Genomic DNA, 20,803 nt, shown 5'->3' on the forward strand with positions numbered 1-20,803 from the left:
GAATGAATGAATGAATGAATGAATGAATGAATGAATGAATGAATGAATGAATGAATGAATGAATGAATGAATGAATGAATGAATGAATGAATGAATGAATGAATGAATGAATGAATGAATGAATGAATGAATGAATGAATGAATGAATGAATGAATGAATGAATGAATGAATGAATGAATGAATGAATGAATGAATGAATGAATGAATGAATGAATGAATGAATGAATGAATGAATGAATGAATGAATGAATGAATGAATGAATGAATGAATAGCTTAGGGGCCTTTAGGCTGTCAGACAGAACTATAAATGAAGAAGAGTCATATCCAAAAGTATGTGGAGAGGGGAACCGTCAGCAATTGAGGATGGAAGAGACCAGTTAGTGCCCCAAGATCTATGTCCCAAAGGGGGGAAAAACATACAAATGAAATATAACACTTCTCACAAAATGGATTAAAATAAATCAGCCACACATGGTATAACTTGAAGTACACGAGTGATTCCTATCTTGAATTTGATTAGAATATAAAATTCAATCAGGTAACATTTCAAACATCTCTGTGGGGTGGCCAAATAACCTCAAGTAGATTTTGATCTAATTCTCTGCATTTTACTTAGAACAACACAGAGAACCATCCACGTTGCCAGAGCAGTTCTCCAGCTGCTCAGCAAGGCGTTTCCCCACTGGCTTTCTGACCAATGTAGGCATCAGAGAATCATGAAGCTAGCTTTCTGAGTTCTTGCAGGTGACAAAGTAAATGCACCATGGACAGGTCCAATCAGACCTCCCCAGTGGTGGGGTTCATTCTCCTGGGCCTCTCTGCCCACCCAAAGTTGGTGAATACATTCTTTGTGCTCATCCTGCTGATGTACCTGGTGATCCTGCTGGGCAATGGGGTCCTCATCCTGGTGACCATCTCTGACTCCCACCTGCACACACCCATGTACTTCTTCCTGGGGAACCTCTCCTTCCTGGACATCTGCTACACCACCTCCTCAGTTCCCCTCATTCTTGACAGCTTCCTGACCCCCAGGAAAACCATCCCCTTCTCAGCCTGTGCTGTGCAGATGTTTCTCTCCTTTGCCATGGGAGCCACAGAGTGTGTGCTGCTGGGCATGATGGCGTTTGATCGCTATGTGGCCATCTGCAAACCCCTTAGGTATCCTGAGATCATGAGCAAGTCTGCCTACGTGCCCATGGCTGCCGGCTCCTGGGCAGCTGGAAGCTCCACTGCCATGGTGCAGACATCCCTAGCAATGCGACTGCCCTTCTGTGGGGACAACGTCATCAACCACTTCACCTGTGAGATCCTGGCTGTCCTGAAGTTGGCCTGTACTGACATCTCCATCAATGTGATCAGTATGACAGTGGCCAATGTGATCTTCCTAGGCATCCCAGTCCTGTTCATCTCTTTCTCCTATGTGTTCATCATTGCTACCATCCTGAGGATCCCCTCAGCTGAGGGAAGGAGAAAGGCCTTCTCTACCTGCTCTGCCCACCTCACAGTTGTGGTCGTCTTCTATGGGACCATCCTCTTCATGTATGGGAAACCCAAATCCAAGGACCCTCTGGGGGCAGACAAACAGGACCTTTCAGACAAGCTCATTTCTCTCTTCTATGGGGTGGTGACCCCCATGCTCAACCCCATCATCTACAGCCTGAGGAACAAGGATGTGAAAGCCGCTGTGAAGAACCTGATATTTCGCAAACATTTCGCCCAGTGATGGGGGGAAAGTTCTGATGGTTCTCTGCTCTCTAGCTTCTCTCACCTGAGAATCTCAGAATTCAAGATGAAGGGCCAACTACATCAAAGGTTACACAGGCAAGTCTAATTCCACCGAATGGCTATGTGTGAACAGAAAACATTTTATGAGACTTTTTTTTTCACCTCATTCTACAAGCAATTCTACAAAAGTATGTTCCTGTTGGTAAAGCCGTATAGTTCTCTATCTCTGTGATATATAGTGAACAAATTGATGTCAAGAAAAAGCAGCTCTTCAAGTTTTATTGTTTAACGTATAAAAAGCTCTAGTCTGAAGGCCTGTAACTCAATGGCTCTTTGGCTTCTTTCTTTGAATATATTTGAATGGGTCCTTATTTTATGTTACCTTTCAACTCTTCCTGTTCCATATTAAATAGTAGAATATTTTTATCTTTATCCTCATTGTTTCCTTCTCCTTATTAATTCTTAAAACTGTTTCCTAAATTGTTCCCTCCCTATGTCTCCATAATTAACCCTTTTCCCTTCTCCTCAAACTTCCCACCAGAAAATCAGTCATACTCTTGGAGCAGAGAGTAATGAGGAAGATGTAGCAAAACAGATGCAAAAGTCAAAGGTTCAGGCTTCTTGTCTTTTCACTTTTTAAAAATATTGTTCATCTCTGGGTTCTATCCCTAGATATCATTGGCCTCCTATGGGTCATCAGGGTAACGTGGGAACTGATATGTGTCAAGGAGGATCAGGTTAATTACTTAGTCACCTGACCTTGTTCGACCAAGCATGCAGCCACGTGGCAATCATCACTCACTTTCTACCTAAGAATCCCCAAAGCCACAGACAGGTCAGAGGGAGATGGAAGTGAGCTCACCAGGAGACATCTAAGATTCACCTGCATAATTGGTGAGGAATTCCAAGCCAGCTCCCAAGAGTAATCAATCTAGAAGTCCAGAGAAAGGAGGGAGCAGAATGGAAAACCTCTGACAGTTCATAAGGACTTTTAATCCAATAGAGAAGAAACAAACTAACAACCCAAACCATCTGTCTTTGCTGATAAAGAGTGATTGCAGGAAGACGGTGTAAATGTTGAAGAAAATTCTCTTTAGTATTCTCAGTGAAATTCAAGGTAAACTCTTTTGGGGGACAGGAATACTAACATATTATTACCCTTATTCAAATGTATTATTTCAACTTCACAGTTTGGGGTCAGTGATTTTTCATGCTTTTATTATAGTGACTAAAACCCCAATGAAATCTTTAAGATGAAATTCTGAATGGAGCCAGAACGGAGGTAGAAGATGGTGGAGGGACTAGGGTTGTGCCAGCTCAGACTGCCCTTCATCTCCACCCCCCAAGGGTTCCTCAACCCAGAGTCACCACCCAACTCAAATGGGATCCATACCATTGTGGCCAAGAAAATTAGAAATTTTATAATAATATTCTTGCTCCATACCCAGAAATAAATTTGAGACTCTTAGGGGGAAAATATAATAAAAAATAAATTACCCAGTTAATCATTAAAGAGATAAACAACCTAAAAACACCAACCACCTACTAAGAAATTGAGAAATTGTCATGCCAGGCCCAGAGTTTCACAGATGAATGTTATTAAATATTCAGGACACGGAAGGTTTTAATACTGTTCAAATAATTACAGAGCATACAGCAAGATTATCTTCCAAATTCCTTTAACCAGCCAGCAAAACATGAGAAACATGTACTATACTCATGCTTCTTCTTGTGATTTTGTGAGATGACACAATGCCTATATGATGAGATGAAGTGAGGTGAATGACGCAGGCATCATGACGTCGTGTTGGGCTACTATTGACTTTCTAGTGAAAGATCGGAAGGAGGACCGACCATCTGCTTTTGTTTTTGAGAGTATATGGGTTCTTCACGCTGTACACTAGCCCTGGCTTCAGCATATGCCCTGCAGCATTGCCACACAGTACCAGAGTTAACCTGTCCTTCCATGGTTTATGCCTTGGTGCCTTTGTACTTTATTTTATTTATTTTTTTAATCCTCACCCAAGGATATTTTCCCATTGATTTTAGAGAGAGTGGAAGAGAGAGGGAAAGAGAGAAACATCGATGTGAGAGAAACACATCGATTGGTTGCCTCCTGCATGTGCTCCAACAAGGGCCCAGGCTGGGGAGGGGCCTGCAAACCGGGCATGTATCCTTGCTCGGAATGGAACTTAGCCAAGCCGGCTAGGACTGTACTTTAATGAATGGAGGTTCCACTGGGCATCTTCTTCAGAAGAGCCTGGTTTCATCACAATTAAAGACTTGCTTTGGATGCTATCCTGTCTACTTAGTCAACTTCAACTCAGCAGCCTTTAGCAGATGCAGCCTTTCTCTCCAGTAATGGTTATAATTTCAGCCCAAGCCCATTCCTGAGTGTGTAACCATCCCTTACTTGCAGTAAAGCAGTGATCCTGGTGTCACTCCTCTCCGGGGATCCTTGCTGCAGCCTCTGTATAGGCTCCGTGCTTTCTGGCACTGCACATGGTTGTCAGTCGAAATGCATTTTGTGTTTGCCTCTTACCCATATGTTTCATGCCTTTTCTATCTTAAATAAACACGTCTTGCTCACTGTGGCCATAACTTTTGCAGTTTGAGGTTCAACAGCAAAACTAGCAATAACTTCTTTGTCCTTCTTCACAATTTCACCCATCGAAGATTTGTTCTTAGTGCAGATCTTAGCAACCTCAGCATACTATTTATTTATTTTTCTTTAAGCTGAAAACGTTCACCTTTTCACTTAAAGGAAGCACTTTATGGTTTCTCTTTGGCATATCCAAACTGCAGCATCACTACCTCTGCGCTTTGGGGCCATTATTAAGTGAAATAAGTTGTTGTTGGGTTTTTTTTTAACACAAGCACTATGAACTGTGACAGTCCATCTGATGCCTGAGATGGCAACTGTGATTGACAGGCTGGTGTGTCATAGATATGCTGAACTTATCGCACTACTCAGAAGGGCACGCAATTTAAAACTTATTAATGATTTCTGAAACTTTCCATTTGATATTTTTGGACTGTAGTTGACTACGGGTAACTGAAACGGTAGAAAGTGAAACTGTGGATAATGAGGGAGGGACTACTATACGCAGCTTTATGGTGCTGGACTGGAACTCTAAACCATAGTTTCTACTTTGCCAGCTGGCTCCCTAAGGGTGCTGCTCACAGTGGGCGCTGGAGGGCGAGTGAAGGCTGGAGGGGGGAGGGAAGGGACTTGCTCCTTCCCGTTGCCTCCTGTTCCTGCCCAGGTTGCCCCTGCAATGCCCTGAGTGAGGCCCAGGAGCAGCGGCAGTGCTCCCTACTCAGTTGGGTCCAATGTCCTGCATCTTTCCACGTTCTCAGGACCAGGCTCCTTGTTCTGGGCCTCAGTTCCAAAAGGCCCCTCCCCAAACACCCATATAAATTCCATAGGAATCAAACATTAAAACATAAACAGTGAGAAAAACGTTCTGGGTGAGAGGGAAGGGTGAGGAGAATTCTGGAAAAGGGCAGTTTATTCTGTAGAACCCATGATGCTTCAGGACCCAACCTCCATCCCGCTACTCTATTCTCCTAAAACCAGCAGCTCAGGCTCCAAGAATGTGGGTGGTGTCCTGGCTCAGTTAGGGCCCTACACGATGGAACCGGTACAGGAATTTTAACCCTCTGTGTGAGGAGGTCCTGGAGACAAGCATCAGAGTCTTAGGGCAAGAAAAAGAAGGAATGCTGTGGTACCTCGAGGGTTAGATTGGTGATTCCGGGCCATAGAGGGGCGGGGCTGTGGCTTTCATGTCAGTGTCGCTGGAAGAGCTGGGCGGTGGGGGAGGGGCGTCCCTGGCCCTGAGCAGAGGGTCCTCCAAGCTTCACTAGCCTTTGCAGCTTAGGGCCCATTAAAGGACTCTCGAGTGGCTGCTGCCTCACACCCCAATCCAGGCAGGCAGATTGCAGTGCCTGCCCCACTCTCAGGATGGCCGCTGCCTAAAGAGTGCCAGCTGCAGGCCACCGGGCCGCTAGACAGAAGAGCAAACAGAAGCCAGAGAAGCTAGTGTAGTCGAACCACTAGTGCAGTGGTTCTCAACCTTCCTAATGCCACGACCCTTTAATACAGTTCCTCGTGTTGCGGTGACCCCCAACCATAAAATTAATTTCGTTGCTACTTCATAACTGTAACTTTGTTACTGTTATGAATCGTCATGTAAATATCTGATATGCAGGATGTATTTTCATTGTTACAAATTGAACATAATTAAAGCACAGTGATTAATCACAAAAACAATATGTAATTATATATGTGTTTTCCGATGGTCTTAGGCGACCCCTGTGAAAGGGTCGTTCGACCCCCAAAGGGGTCGCGACCCACAGGTTGAGAACCGCTGCACTAGAGGAGCAAAAACACGCCCAGAGCATTCCAGAGGATTCAGGTCCAGCACAAAAGTCTTTCTGATAAGAAGGCGGATTGGACACTTGTACACAGTGAAGTTTGGAAGCAAAACATGATCTGATGCAACTGGAGGAGAATGCAAGGTCAGAGGAAGGTGGAGTGGGGAGTGAATAACAAAGACTTGAAAGTGTTCAGAGAAGGAAATGCCAGGATTTGAATCCAATCTGTCCAGCTCTGAAACCCACACCCTCTGGGCTCTAGCAGCACCAGACGAGGCTTCCAGTGGGAACCAGGGATGGGTAAGAACTCAAATAGACCCAGCCAGCACTCAAGAGATTTCAGAAGAAAGTGGAAAGACTAGCAAGATTCTGTCCTTTCTTCCAGAAACACATCCACTGCCCAACCAGACTCAATTCCTCCTTTAACGAAACAGACGCTATGCTGACCCCGGCAGGCAGAGGCAGGCCTCGGTCCTGTTTCTTTATAAGTCACCAGGTAAATGCCACTTCAGAACATCCTGTAACAGCTTTGTGGCAGCACTAAGACTTTCCCCTGGCAAAAAGGGCAGGGTGTGGCAGAGGCCGGTCTCTCGCCACACTTCATAAGGATTTAGCTGACGGTTCCCCAGTGTGGACCCCTGTAAAGATCTTTGGTTTGCTGCCTCTTCCTGACCGCCCCCCCCCGCCCCCCCTGCCTCAGCAATGCACGTCCCCCACATAATGACAGTTCAGTAACGACTTGCTGACCAATGGCTTTGACAGATTCTACCACTTTTCAGACCCTGACTTTCTTTTTTCCACATGACCATGTTTTCGCCCAATGACTTATGCTACAAGAAGCAGTATTTTAACTTGATGGTTTCAGGCAAAGATACACTCACCAACTTAGTCCTCAGCACTGCGGTTTCTAGTCGGAGGATATCATATGGAACAAATAGGAATTACTTGTCACAGAGACATGAACCCAAAACATATAGCCAAGTGAGAGGGATGAAGAGGCAGGCTTCGTGGGCTGTGCACACATACACTGTTTTTTCCAGGTTTTGAAGCATTCATGTATTTGTTTTTATTTTGCTCTAAAAGAATTTTCTGTGATGTAATTTTATTTTTAGTGCAGTTTGAATGCAAGATCACCGTGAACCTCCGAAATGTTGAAATATCGTTGAAGAAAATGGTGCAGAAAGAAGACAGATCCTTCCCAAGAATCGCTTTTCCAGCAGTCTCACCCACTTTGGTGAGGACTATAAACTTTACTATATTGCATCTAACATACAAACTCTGTTTTCTAATTGTGACTTGTTACATAAACTTGTTTTTATTGTTCAATTAATATTTTTGTCTCTGTGAGTACTATTAGGGTACATTGGGACAGGATGAAATGCATCACTTTTTTTTTTCATTAAAATTAATAGGCCCTAGCTGGTTTGGCTTTAGTGGATAAAGTGTCAGCCTCCGAACCAAAGAGTCCCAGGTTCGATTCTGGTCAAGGGCACGTACCTTGGTTGCAGGCTCCTTCCCGGCCTGGGCCCTGGTTTCTCTCACATCGATGTTTCTCTCTGTCTTTCCCTCTCTCTTCCACTCTCTCTAAAAGATAAATAGAAAAAATAACCTCAGGTGAGAATTAACAACAACAAAAAATTTATTTTCTTTTAATGACCTTTTCCCCTTAGCAATAAATTTTTCAGGAAAGAATTGACATATTTAAGCAAAGGTAGGTGTATTTTTTTTGGATTAGCAATGCTTTCTACACTGTAGAGTCTACAGAGTAAAGATGAAGTTACATTGCCTTATGGAGCTCATGGCTACTATCTTGGGAACCAATGGAAGCAGCTGGAAAATTTAAGTCCTTGGGACTCATTGCACCTGCCACTCTTCCTTGCTGTAGAAAGAAGACAACATTGTCAACATGTGGAATTTGTGATCCTAAGGACAAAGGTTTGGCCTCTTACCACTAAGAGGAAATGACTAGAAACCCATTGGCTAAAACCCACAAAGACTCAAATAAAGACATAGGTATGTATCCGTGCGGATGAAGTTTAACTGAGTATAGCAGAGCATCGCTGTAATACGGCTGAGGGCGCAGGCCAGGCTGAGGGACCCTACCAGTGCATGATCAGGGCAGGGAGGGACATGGGAGGTTGGCTAGCCAGGCAGGGACCGCAGGAGGGCTCCAGGGTGTGTCTGACCCATCTCTCTCAGTTCTGATCAGCCCGACTCCAGCAGCAAGCTGACCCATGGGTTAAAGTGTCTACCCCCTAGTGGTCAGTGCACATCATAGCAACTGGTCAACCAGTTGACTGTCTGCCCCCTGGTGGTCAGTGCATGTCATAGCGAGCAGTTGAGCAGCCTTAGCATATCATTAACATATTACACGTTGATTAGTTGAATGGTCCACCAGTCGACCGGACACTTAGCATATTAGGCTTTTACTATATAGGATTGATTTCAGAGAGGAAGTGGGAGGGAGAGGGAGAGAGAAACATCAATGATGAGAGACAATCATTGATCAGCTGCCTCCTGCACACCCCCTACTGGGGATTGAGCAACCCAAGCATGTGCCCTGACTGGGACTTGAACCCTGTCCTTCTGGTTCATAGGTCGACACTCAACCACAGAGCCACACTGGCCGGGCCCCAGTTCTTTCTTTTTTGCTCCACTCTCCCCTAGTCCATTGTTTTCATTCAAATGATCAGAGCTTGTTCACCACTTTATTTTAAACACTTCATCCCAAAGAAAGGGGCACAGAGAAGGAATGGACAGTTTTTATCTCAAGGACTTGACCCAGAAGTTGAAAACATCATTTCCATTCAATTCCATTGGCCAATGTTTAGTCATGTGGTCACACCCAGAAGCAAAGGATGGTGGGAAATATCATGCTTAGCTGGGAAGCCATGAACTCAGTTAAAATTTAGGGGTTTCTATTAGTGAAAGGGAAGAATGAAAAATGGATATTGAAAGATTATTGGTCTCTGCCACAATAACATTTGTTTCATGAATGACTGCTGGATCGTGGCTGACTAGATGATTGGGAATGTTTGGAAAAGGGGTTTGATCACTCTGGAAGGTGATTAGCTTAGGGCAGTGATGGCGAACCTATGACACGCGTGTCAGAGGTGACACGTGAACTCATTTTTTTGGTTGATTTTTCTTTGTTAAATGGCATTTAAATACATAAAATAAATATCAAAAATATAAGTCTTTGTTTTACTATGGTTGCAAATATCAAAAAATTTCTATATGTGACACAGCACCAGAGTTAAGTTAGGGTTTTTCAAAATGCTGACATGCTGAGCTCAAAAGGTTCGCCATCACTGGCTTAGGGGATATATTGGTTACTAGAGGATGAATAAAGTTTATAACTGATTAGGTTTGAGGAAAGGAAGACCATGAAGTATGTTGAGATTGATTGTATTTGGTGATGTTGATTGAATTAGTTGGTAAGATAAGAACTTTGACAAGATATATAATTCCTGGTTTAATATAAAAATACAAACAAAGGGTTCAGCTATAAGTTTGGTCATTTTGAGAAAGTAGCCTTTTTGATTTGCCAAATATTAAACGTTTGGAGTAAAAATTGGTTATATTAAGTTATTTTTTTAAAGTGTTCCATTCTCTCTCCTGCCTTCCCTTGTGCATTGTATGTCAGTGTCAATATTCATTCCACTTGAGGTCCAGCTGGTCTCTTAAAAAGCTAGCCACAAATAGCTCTCAATAGCACCTCTCGGAAGACACCAAAGAAGTAAATCCGATCCTAAGTAAAATGCCAATATTTTCACCCGTTAGGAATTACAGGAATTTAGTCATAGAACTTGAAAATAAATTGAAGTCTCTTTTTAGCCATTTTTTGTTTTTAGTGGAGACCAAGATCCCATTCATTGGAAAATGTTTTCATAGGCATGAATGCTTGTGTTTGATCCAGGAATAATAAATGATTGACTCTTACCCAGCAGCAGGGTGGGGTGGGATTCCTGACACTTTTTTTTTTTTTAATAAGCAAAGGAAAAAACAACTGAACAGAAATTTGTTCTTTCAACAGCTTTTCTTGGAAATGTAGATGAAAGAGACTAGGGTTGTTGTTGTTTTTAATCTTCACTGCAATAATTAAAAATATGATTGCACAAAGCTAGAGGGAATGCTGTTTTAAGTCAGTGTAAGTTATCTGACCTAGATGTTGCCATCAACTAACAAGGCATCTTCAGTTTGTTAACTTTTTTATCTTAATGGGTTCTGAGTTCAAATGTTTTCTTTTCAAATGTAAATATTGGCTTTTGCTAATTTGAAATTCTTGAGCTTTGACTTGAGTATGCACAGAAAAGATCACTTTTGTTGGAAGTAGCTGGGAAAGCCAGTGCTGGAATTTAAAAACAGCTAATGTGTTTTAAGTCGTTACATTTCATTGTACAAACCTTTACCATGTGGAATAAAGTCTAAAATTCTTTATAAATAAAACTTTGATGCTAAGCATCATAAAAGTAAGGTTTGTCTCATTTAAAAAGTACTCTAAACCAGCTAGTCTCAAACTTTCTGTCCTGGTGATTATCCAAAATTAAAAGCTATCATATCTGATGTTGATGCGGGAAATAAATAATCTTATATTCTGTTGGTGCTAATGTAAACCAGGTCCATTTTTTCAATATAATGCTATAATATTAGGTAGACATGCAGGATAAGTGGACTGAATAAAGAAAAGAAAATTCAGCCCTAGCAGGTTTGGCTCAGTGGATAGAGCGTCGGCCTGTGGACTGAAGGGTCCCAGGTTCGATTCCAGTCAAGGGCACATGCCCGGGTTGCAGTCTCCATCCCCAGTGGGGGCCATGCAGGAGGCAGCCAATCAATGATTCTCTCTCATCATTGATGTTTCTATCTTCTCTTTCCCTCTCCCTTCCTCTCTGAAATCAATAAAAATATATATGTTAAAAATAAAGATAATTTTTAAAAAATAAAAGAAAATTCAACCATCTTCCAAGAGAGAAAACTAAGGAGCCTGAAGGTTAAAAGTCCTGTTTCACAAGTGGAGTCCCCATGCATTTGCTGTTGGGTTGCCAGATTTGGGGAGTGGGGGGGGGGGGGGGGGGGGGAGCCAATTCAATTATTCAATTTGAATTTCGGATAAACAATGAATATTTTTTAATATAAATACGTCTACATACTTTGGGACATACTTATACTTTTTTATGTATTTATTGTTGCCTAGAGGGCATGGCTCAGTGGTTGAGCGTGGACCTATGAACCAGGAGGTCACAGTTCGATTCCCAGTCAGGGCACCTGCCTGGGTTTTGGGCTTGATCCCTGGGCGTGAGGGGGGCGAGCGCGTAGGAGGCAGCCAATCAATTATTCTCTCTCATCATTGAATTTCCTATCTCCCTCTTCCTTCCTCTCTTAAATCAATAAAACCATATTTTTGAATTTAAAAATGTTTTAAAAGAAAGAAAATTCTGACACACTACATGGATGAAACTTGAAGACATTAGGCTAAGTGAAATAAGCCAGGCAAATAAGACAAATACTATATGATTCCACTTATAAGATGTACCTAGAATATTAAAGTTCATAGAGACAGAAAGTAGAACAGTGGTGGCCAGGGGCTGGGAGTGGGGGATGGGGAGTTAGTGTTTAATGGATATGGAGTTGCAGTTTGGGAAAACGGGAGAAGTTCTGGAGCTGGATGGTGGCGATGGTAGTACAACACTGTGAGTGCACTTAATGCCACTGAACACTTAAGAATGTTAAGTGTTATATATATTTTATATATATAAAATATCACAATAAAACTACACCAACTTAATCTTATAAATAAAAAATGTTACTTTCATAATGAACAACATAAATAAAAATGGAAAATAGCAATAAAGTCTGAATATAGGGTATTAGAAATTAATTTCTATTCTTAAAGAATAAACACACATTTTTTATTTTTATTATTATTTTTAGAATGGTATTTTTTAAAGTTCTTTTTCTTAAAATCTTTATTGTTGAAAGTATTATATATGTCCTCCTTTTCCCCCCATTGACCCTCTCCGGCCAGCCCCCGCCCCTCACCACAGGCCTTCATCACCCTATTGTCTGTGTCCATGTGTTGTGCATATATGCATACAAGTTCTTTGGTTGATCTCCTCCCACCCATCCACCCTCCCCCGACTTCCCCCTAAGATTCCACACTCTGTTCCATGCTTCCATGTCTCTGGATCCACTCCGTTCATCAGTTCATTTTGTTCATTAGATTCCACATCTGAGTGAGATCATGTGATACTTGTCTTTCCCTGACTTGTTTCACTTAGCACGATACTTTCCAGGTCCCTCCATGCTGTCTCAAAGGGTAAGAGATTCTTTTTTTTCCACTGCTGCATAGTAGTTCATGGTATAAAGGTACCACAGCTTTTTTATTCACTTGTCTACTGATGGGCACTTGGGCTGTTTCCAGATCTTAAATTGAACACACATTTTTTTAAAGATAAAAAATAAAAATCTATCCTCTTAGTCTCCCCAGAGAGCAAACTCAAGTTTCCTTTTAAATGTATTTTATCTTTGAATTTACAAAGTTAAAAAGAAAAATAATAATAAATTAAAATTATCATTAGAAAATACAGCAAGCATTGCCATCAGACAACTTTTACCCATCCCGTTAAGTGTGACGGTTTCTGTGAGCCCGTGAGCCCTCACAGTCCCCAGGAACAAGATCACACAAGTCAGCTGAGAGCCGTTCCATACTGCAGAAACCCCTCAGCCGGGTACCCTCTACAGCACACCCAGTTGCTCTCCCACATCTATCTTGCATCCTAGGAGCATTATCTGTCATTTCAGTCCCTTTGGCCAAAAATCTCAGGAGCTTTTCCACATAAAACAAAAGCAGCAAGCAGACAAAACAATGACGCAATTCTAACAGAATCCCATTACAATCTAGGGTCAAGGTGGCAAGTTTGTTGGCAAAATTAAACACCTCAGGCTTGCATTCACTGTTTTTCATTTTCTATTGCCCTGAAGATAACCGACAATACCCAGTCACCTCTAAAACGTCAAGCCCCATAGAAATAATTTAATTCTCGCAGTGTCCCCTATATACCCCTCCCACCATGCGAGTCTCCAACCCAGAGCAAGCCCCACGGGCTTAGGGCTGAGGTCTCCCTGTGTCCTCTGACCTGAGGCCTTTCAGCAGGCCAACCCTCCAGGGAAGTCATTTTTTTAAAAATATATTTTTATTGTTTTCGAGAGGAAGGGAGAAGGAGAGATAGAAACATCAATGATGAGAATCATTGATCGGCTGCCTCCTGCACGCCCCCTACTGGGGATTGAGCCCACAACTCGGGCATGTGCCCTTGACTACAATCGAACCCGGGACCCTTCAGTCTGCAGGCCAACGCTCCATCCACTGAGCCAAACCAGCTAGGGTGGAACTCATCTTTATATAGTAGCCTGGCCATGCTGAGGGTCCCTCCATATCCATATACCTCAGGCAAACAGCCTGAGCATGGAGCAACAGAGCAGTGAGTGCCGCGAGCAAGGCCCTGCCTCCAGGGAGTTGCAGCCACGAGCAGAAGGTGGACAGTGAAGGAGCAGTTCAAAGTGTGGTAAGTGCCCTGGAAGAAGCACCGAACACTTTGGAGCCAGGAGAGCCTGCCTAGCCTAGCCTGGCCTGGGGTGGGGTGGCTGTGGCCAGGCAAGAAACGGGACGAGGGGCTCGAAGCTACAGCTCATCCTGGGAAGAATCTTCCAGTGGGATGCCCGGACCCAGGAGTTATCCAAACAGAGGGCGGAACCTGAGGGGAGGACGCTGGGGGAACAGCCCCGCCCCGGATGGCGTGGAACCAGGCGGAGTAGCACAGCCGTAAAGAACACAGGCTTTCGAGAAAAACAGCCCTGGGTTCCAATTCTCACTCCACACTTGCTAAGCACAAAAAGGTAGGCAAGTTACTTGACCTTGAAATTATGAATAATTTTAAACATATACAAAACTAAAATCATTTAGTGGATAATCATGGCCTGCTTATCACTCAGCTTCAACAATGACCATCTCATGACCAATCATCTTTATCGACTTCTCTGACCCCATCATTATTTTGAGGCAAATCCCAAACACTGTCTCATTACACCAATAAAATATGTGTCGTAGATACACTCATATCTAAAAGGCAATGACATAAGACTATTACCATGTGTAAAAATTTTAAGTAGTTTCTTAATATCACCGAATATCTAGTCATTTCCAAATCTGAAGTTTCCAACTGTCTCACAGAGTGTGCCTGTGAGCTTTGCTCCCCCTTCAGTAACCTTCCGCCCGTAACTGCGCTCGCTCATGGGTAAATAGGCCGTTGTCCCTAGAGCCTTGGAGTGGAAACGGCACGTTCCATACTTTGAATTGCTCTGAGATCAGCCCCTCTGCGGGCATAATGCTAGATCTCCTCATTATCTCACGGAGGGAGAGGGCTGGACTTCTTTCCACACGTTGCAGGTGAGAAGCCTGAGACTCCGAGAAGGAATGGAGTTCCTCATGCTCGAAGGGTGAGCCAGGGCTCTGGACCCAAATCCTCTTCTTCTGATGCCCAGGCCAAGGCTAGTCTTTCCATTTTCCCTTTTTGTTGTTGTTGCTTTCACTCCAAATGATGGTTTATTTTGAGATGCCCAGTGTGGGAAGTTTGGACAAAACCAAAGCAGTATTAGAAGGAATTATATCCTCTGGGTTTAACTGCTCTAAACAGTTGGAAGTAATGTCCCTCTGTTTGGTCATTTTTATACACAGCTTTTTTTAAATGTGATTGAGATTAGAGGTGTACAGTTATACTTATGATTCACTTAATTTTATATCATATCCATCCCTGCTGTGTTAATAAAAAACCTTTGTTGGTGTCATTTGAATGTGTGAATTTTTAATTCCATGAATATGCCATAATTACTGAGTTGCCATGAATTGGTGGGCAGTTACTTTGTTTCCAATGTTTCTCTTGTAAATAGTGATGAGATGAACATCTTTATTCAGAAAACTTGTTCCACTTTGATTATTTTCTTAGGACTGACTTGCAGAAGGGGATTGCTGGTTCAACAGGTATGTGGGCCCACACACTCTCACCAGCAGGGGCTCAAGGAAGTCTCTCGTAAGTCGATACAACTGTCCTTCAGAAGCAAAGTAACTTCTAAATTAGTTAAATAAACTTAACAGAAAATTGTACTCTTTAACTTCTCAGAATTATGCTTTGTATGTTTTGAAACATATTGTTCGTATGTCTGACAGCTTTGGTAGGTGTAAAACTTACTACACATTTCAGCTGAAACACAGTGAAGGTACTAAATTTCTAGGTGCCACTGGAGTAAGTTAAATGCTCCTATTGTATCTAAGCTTCCCAGTAGCAGAGATTCACAAGGGTCTCAGAGCAACCTGGCCAGCCCCTACCCATCCTCCGAAATCCAGACTTGAATAAGCACCTGTCTGTTCTTGGATGCAAAATAGAACCTTCAAGCATAACAAGTCCCAAATAGAACTCTGTGTGTCAATGCCCCTCTTACAACTGTCCCAGCCTCCGTCTTTACCGTGTAAGTAAATGGGGGCACCGTCCCCCACCTGGTTGCCCAGGCCAAAGACCTATGCACCATCCTTGCTTACCTTCCCTCACCCTCTACATCCAACGCCTCAGGGAGTCCTGTCTGCCCCCTTCAATGCATAGCCAGGTTGCACCCCCTTCCGTTGGTGCCCATGCTTCCTTGCAGGCCATGCTTCCCGTTTCAGGGCATGTTTCTCCCCAGCTCAGAATCCTCCAACGGCTTCTTGTCACGCTTGGGAATAAAGCCCAGCTCCCACACAATCTGTGTCTCGTCCAGCTCTCCCACCTCATCTCCCACCACTTGTCCCTCCTTGCCTCCCCTCCAGCCACACTGATGTCCTTCCAAGCTCCTTCCTTGAGGTCAAACCTCCACGCTCCTTTCGGCCCCAAGACCTGGAATGTGCTTCATCCAGATGGTCACACTGTGCTCCCCTGCACACCACTCGGGTCTCTGCATGAAGGGCACCTGCTCACCTGCCTACGGTGAAACCCTCCCATTGCTTTCCATCCCCCTACTGCTTTATCCTTTCCCATAATTCTCATTGCTCCCTGACAAATCATCTCTTCATTGGTTTGCTTATTGACTACCTCCCCATTGAATGTTCACTCCCTGGGGGAGGGGCCTTCATCGGTTGTGTTCATTGCTCACACACAGTACCCAGCACAGGGCACACTATACTATAGTGCTTAGCACGTGGTAGTGCTCAGTAACCATTCATTATTGAATTAAGTAGAAAGCTTTTATTATAAAGAATGTACATTAGCCTTTGGCTTATTACAAATAAGGACAAGCTTGAACTACCCTTGAGAGGAAGTAAACTATCAAGGCTTTGTGAAGTGTAAACCACTAGATAAATGGAGGTGATTATCATTACATTAAACATGGCATTGCGCCAGATGCTGTGTGCTCTGTGAAAATGGACAGGCCATGGTCTCTGCTCACATGAATCAAGGTATCAGCTCAAGAGGCCCTTGTCCGACAGAAACAGTTTGTTGTAAGTACAGTAAGTTTCTGAGTATATTGGAGCCTATTTAAAGAGAGCAATTAGGAAAGTAATCATGCTCCTTTTAAGAATAGAACTTTGAAAATTAATTTTGTTTTCCAACATTAATAAAAATAAGTGTTTATCAGAAACTATCTGTATGTGAAAAAAGAACACTCTGTCAATAAAGTTTAATTTACTGTCAAGTAAGTGGACCCCATTTCTGGTTTCTGTAATTTGCACCGTGAAATTACCCAGCTGCTGTAGGTATGCAAGAGTGACATCTAGTGGCCATTCCCATAAACTCCAGCTCCATGAAAGGTTGTCAGAGAGACCAGTGGATGTCATCCATCTTGCCCGTGGTTACCAGATTTTCAGATTTCACAGGTGTATAAAGGTTTTGCTTTTAATATATTTTTATTAGGAGAGGGAAAGAGAGATAGAAACATCAATGATGATAGAGACTCATTGATCGGCTGCCTCCTGCATGCTCCCCTCTTGGGATCGAGCCCGCAAGCCCGGCATGTGCCCTGACTGGGAATTGAACCATGACCTCCTGGTTCATAGGTCGATGTTCAACCACTGAACAACACTGGCCGAGCTAAATGTTTCTTAAATGGAGACTTATCTGGAGTTGCTAAGACTAGGTGGTCCTCATCTAAGTGCCCTCTCCTGTGGCTGGTGTCACATTATAAGCAATAGTGCGCTGGAGCTGACACACAGGCTGGAGAGAGCCCGTCATGCACTTCTCTTTGTGACTCTCAGCGACATCACACAGGTAACCGGAAATTGACCACGGAAGTATTTATACTTCCCTTCAGAAACTGTCAAGTGTTACATATCAGGGTTTTTTTTACATTTTTTTTTTCAGAGAGTCAGTTTACCAGCACACACACTAGTTATAAGTGTGTGCTTATGGCCTGTGCTACTTCGAACAGTAAGCCATTTTTATAAATAAAATAAATGTTAGTAAGTTTATACTTATAGGATACTTATACAAATCCTATGAGTATTGTCACACAAAAATAACACATTTTAGAAGCAAAATAAGCCCGCTATATTGGCGATTTCAGCAAGTGATTCTGTGTAGTGCTATCAATATTGCTAGTAGGTATGAACGTTAATGTTACTTGAAAATTTCCCAATAATGGTCACTGGCATTTCCAAGTGTTTGCGTATTTACTACAGGCTACAATTATTTGTAAGTACCTAACTGAAGAGCTGTAAAAAGATGTGATTGCTGCAGAACATCCAACGTGAAATCAGAAACTGCCCTCACATCTGGGTCAGCAAAAGCAATATTGAACTCAGCAGCAAAATCAAGACTAGGGCAGCAGACAAAACATTTTTTCTCATTAAAAAAGGAAACGAGCCCTGGCTCAGTGGATAGAGCGTCGGCCTGCGGACTGAAGGGTCCCAGGTTCGATTCTGGTTAAAAGCACATGCCCGAGTTGCATGCTCCATCCCCAGTAGGGGGCGTGCAGGAGGCAGCCGACCAATGATTCTCATCATTGATGTTTCTATCTCTCTCTCTCTCCCCTCTCCCTTCCTCTATGAAATCAATAAAAAAGTATTTTTTAAAAAGGAAATGAGCTCGGCCGGTGTGGCTCAGTTGGTTAGAAAACATCCCAATGCACCAAAGTTTCTGATCCCTGGTCAGTGCTCATACAGGAGCCAACCAATGAATGCATAAATAAGTGGGACAACAAATCGGCGTTTCTCTCTCCCTCTCTCTCTCTCTCTCTCTCTATGTTCCTTCCTCTCTCTAAAATCAATTTTTTTTAAAAAAGGAAATGAGCTTTTATGAAGCAGCACATGCCTTAACACTCAACTGAAAGACGTTTGAGACATTCTTAATTTAACCAACATTAATGCACAATAAAAGAAAGTGTTCTGTGTCTGGAATATGTCACAAAACAAGTTCAAAATTATCAGATGGAGCAATTAATGCTTTGTGTTATTAAAGTTCTTTTTTAGAATAGTTTTATTGATTTCAGAGAGGAAGGGAGAGGGACAGAGAGATAGCAACATCAATGATGAGAGAGAATCGTTGATTGGCTGCCTCCTGCATGCCCTCCATTGAGGATCGAGCCCGCAACCCAGACATGTGCCCTTGACCGGAATCGAACCCAGAACCCCTCAGTCCGAAACTCTATCCGCTGAGCCAAACTGGCTCGGGCTAAATTTCGTTATTAAGTAATAATTTTTAAATTTTAAATATTTGTGATATTCTCTTTCAATTTTTATTTGGCATTTATCTGTGTTAATGTTCTCTTCTTTCTAATGTTTTCTATAATATGTCTGTATCAGGTACAAATCATGTTTACATGCTATTGAAATAATCCTGTCACAATGTATTGGTTCATAGTAGTAAACTATAAAACATACATTTTACTGAAAACATCTGAAATTTAGCATCACCCTGTCACAGAAATTTATTCACTGTTTCTTCTTATGGTCACTCATAGTTTAAAAGTCCTATAAATAAAATGTTCTAAAAATGCAGAACCATTTCTGATCTCAGGAATTCCTGAGAGTTCCTGGATCCCAATGCACCATTACTGAATGCTAAGTATTCGTATCAGTTTGGAATTTGGACACCTTATTCTGGACCATCGACTTGCAAGCGTTTTAACGCAGCAGGCTTCTTTCTAGCAAACAAAACCTACGCTGGGACGAGAAGATATAAAAGAGGTCAAAGCGACGCTCTGGCTGTGGAGACGAAGAAAAAGGAGACGTGGTTCTGTCCTGACCTTTGGGGCCAAGCCGCCGAGTGACGTGGGGCCTGTCACTTTGGTGTCACTGAGCCTTGGTTTCCTGGTCTGTCAGCTGCAGTCGACACAGCTCTCCTGGGGCCCAGGCTCACGTGGGAGACGCTGCTGCTGAGCAGCTTTGCGAACCTGGGGCACCTGGTAGCGTGTGAGGTGCTAGACCTCACACACCTGCTGCAGCCTGTGGCCTGAGCACCGTGGAGAGAGCAAGGGCTGGAGCCCCAGACCCACAGCCCAGCCTGGCCGCCTTCCTGGGTCTTGGTGTCTTGGTCTCTCTGTCTCTCTTTCTCACCCCCCTCCCTACTTCCCCCCTCCCCCCCGTTCCTCTCTCTGCCAGTGCCTATCCCTTTTAAGGGCTGAGCCTTCAATATCAGCAATACCTTGGGTTTACATTAGAGTCATTCAATAACTAGTTGCGATCAAATATTCTCTCTCTCACGTGAGAGTTATGGATTCTAAAAAAGGGGAGTGTGAATTATGAGGAAGTTCAAAGTTCACTGAAAGGGGGGCCAGAACGTTGTAATTCAGTCTAGAACTGCCGCAACACGTAGAGGCAGGTGTCAGTTCCCTCTCCCAACGTCAGATCACACAGCCGCACGGGGCCGGGAGGGGTGCAGGACGCCACGTTTTCCTCGGGAACTCGTGCTGCCTCATTCCCAGGCGCCTAGAGAAGGGGGTTGATTCGGTTCATCTGTGGTCTGGAGAGTTCTTGCTAAGTGGAGCTCTGGTATTGCTCAACCCAGAGAGCTCTTTTGCAAACAAAAACCATTTACTGAACAGTAACAGCAAAGTTTGCTTGTCTTAACCTTTGTACCATCTTTTAAAAAAACAACATTATCACATCTAACAAAAACCAACACATGCTTGTGAAAATAAATCCAAATACAGAAGTAAACAAAGCAGGCTTCCTCCTCCCTCCAGGCCTGTGGTCCCGGTGGCAACCATATCCTTCCAGACTTTTCTCGACACTTATACTCATATATACACACACGTGTAATTTAGGAGTGTTCTTGCTTCTCTTTTTGTTTTCTTGGGGAGAAGGGATATCTCTTTATGGCTTTTTTTTTTTTTTTTTTTTTTTTTATGAAACCATGTTGTAACTGGCTGTTTTTTTCTCTATTTATAATGGGCAGTTTCCAAGTTAGTTCGTTTTGTAATGGCTATTAATTCATTTTGTGGATGTACTGTAATTTTTTTTATTTCCCTATAGATGGATTCTTGGAACTTATAATGTTTTACTATTAAGAATAATAGTTCGGCTGAAACCGGTTTGGCTCAGTGGATGGAGCGTCGGCCTGCGGACTGAAGGGTCCCGGGTTCGATTCCGGTCAAGGGCATGTACCTGGGTTGCGGGCACATCCCCAGTGGGAGGTGTGGAGGCAGCTGGTCGATGTTTCTCTCTCATCGATGTTTCT

The 20,803-nt window shown here is 43.1% G+C and overlaps 1 protein-coding gene across 1 annotated transcript; it reads left to right on the forward strand.

Moving 5' to 3' along the window:
- Positions 1 to 765: 765 nt before the first annotated feature.
- On the forward strand, positions 766 to 1,725 carry LOC102257688 (olfactory receptor 2S2). Its single transcript, XM_005884029.1, has one exon. It carries the CDS (start codon positions 766 to 768, stop codon positions 1,723 to 1,725), a length of 960 nt encoding a protein of 319 aa, XP_005884091.1.
- The last annotated feature ends 19,078 nt before the right edge of the window (positions 1,726 to 20,803 follow it).

This window comes from Myotis brandtii, unplaced genomic scaffold (genome assembly GCF_000412655.1).
Source record: "Myotis brandtii unplaced genomic scaffold, ASM41265v1 scaffold806, whole genome shotgun sequence".
NCBI lineage: Eukaryota > Metazoa > Chordata > Mammalia > Chiroptera > Vespertilionidae > Myotis > Myotis brandtii.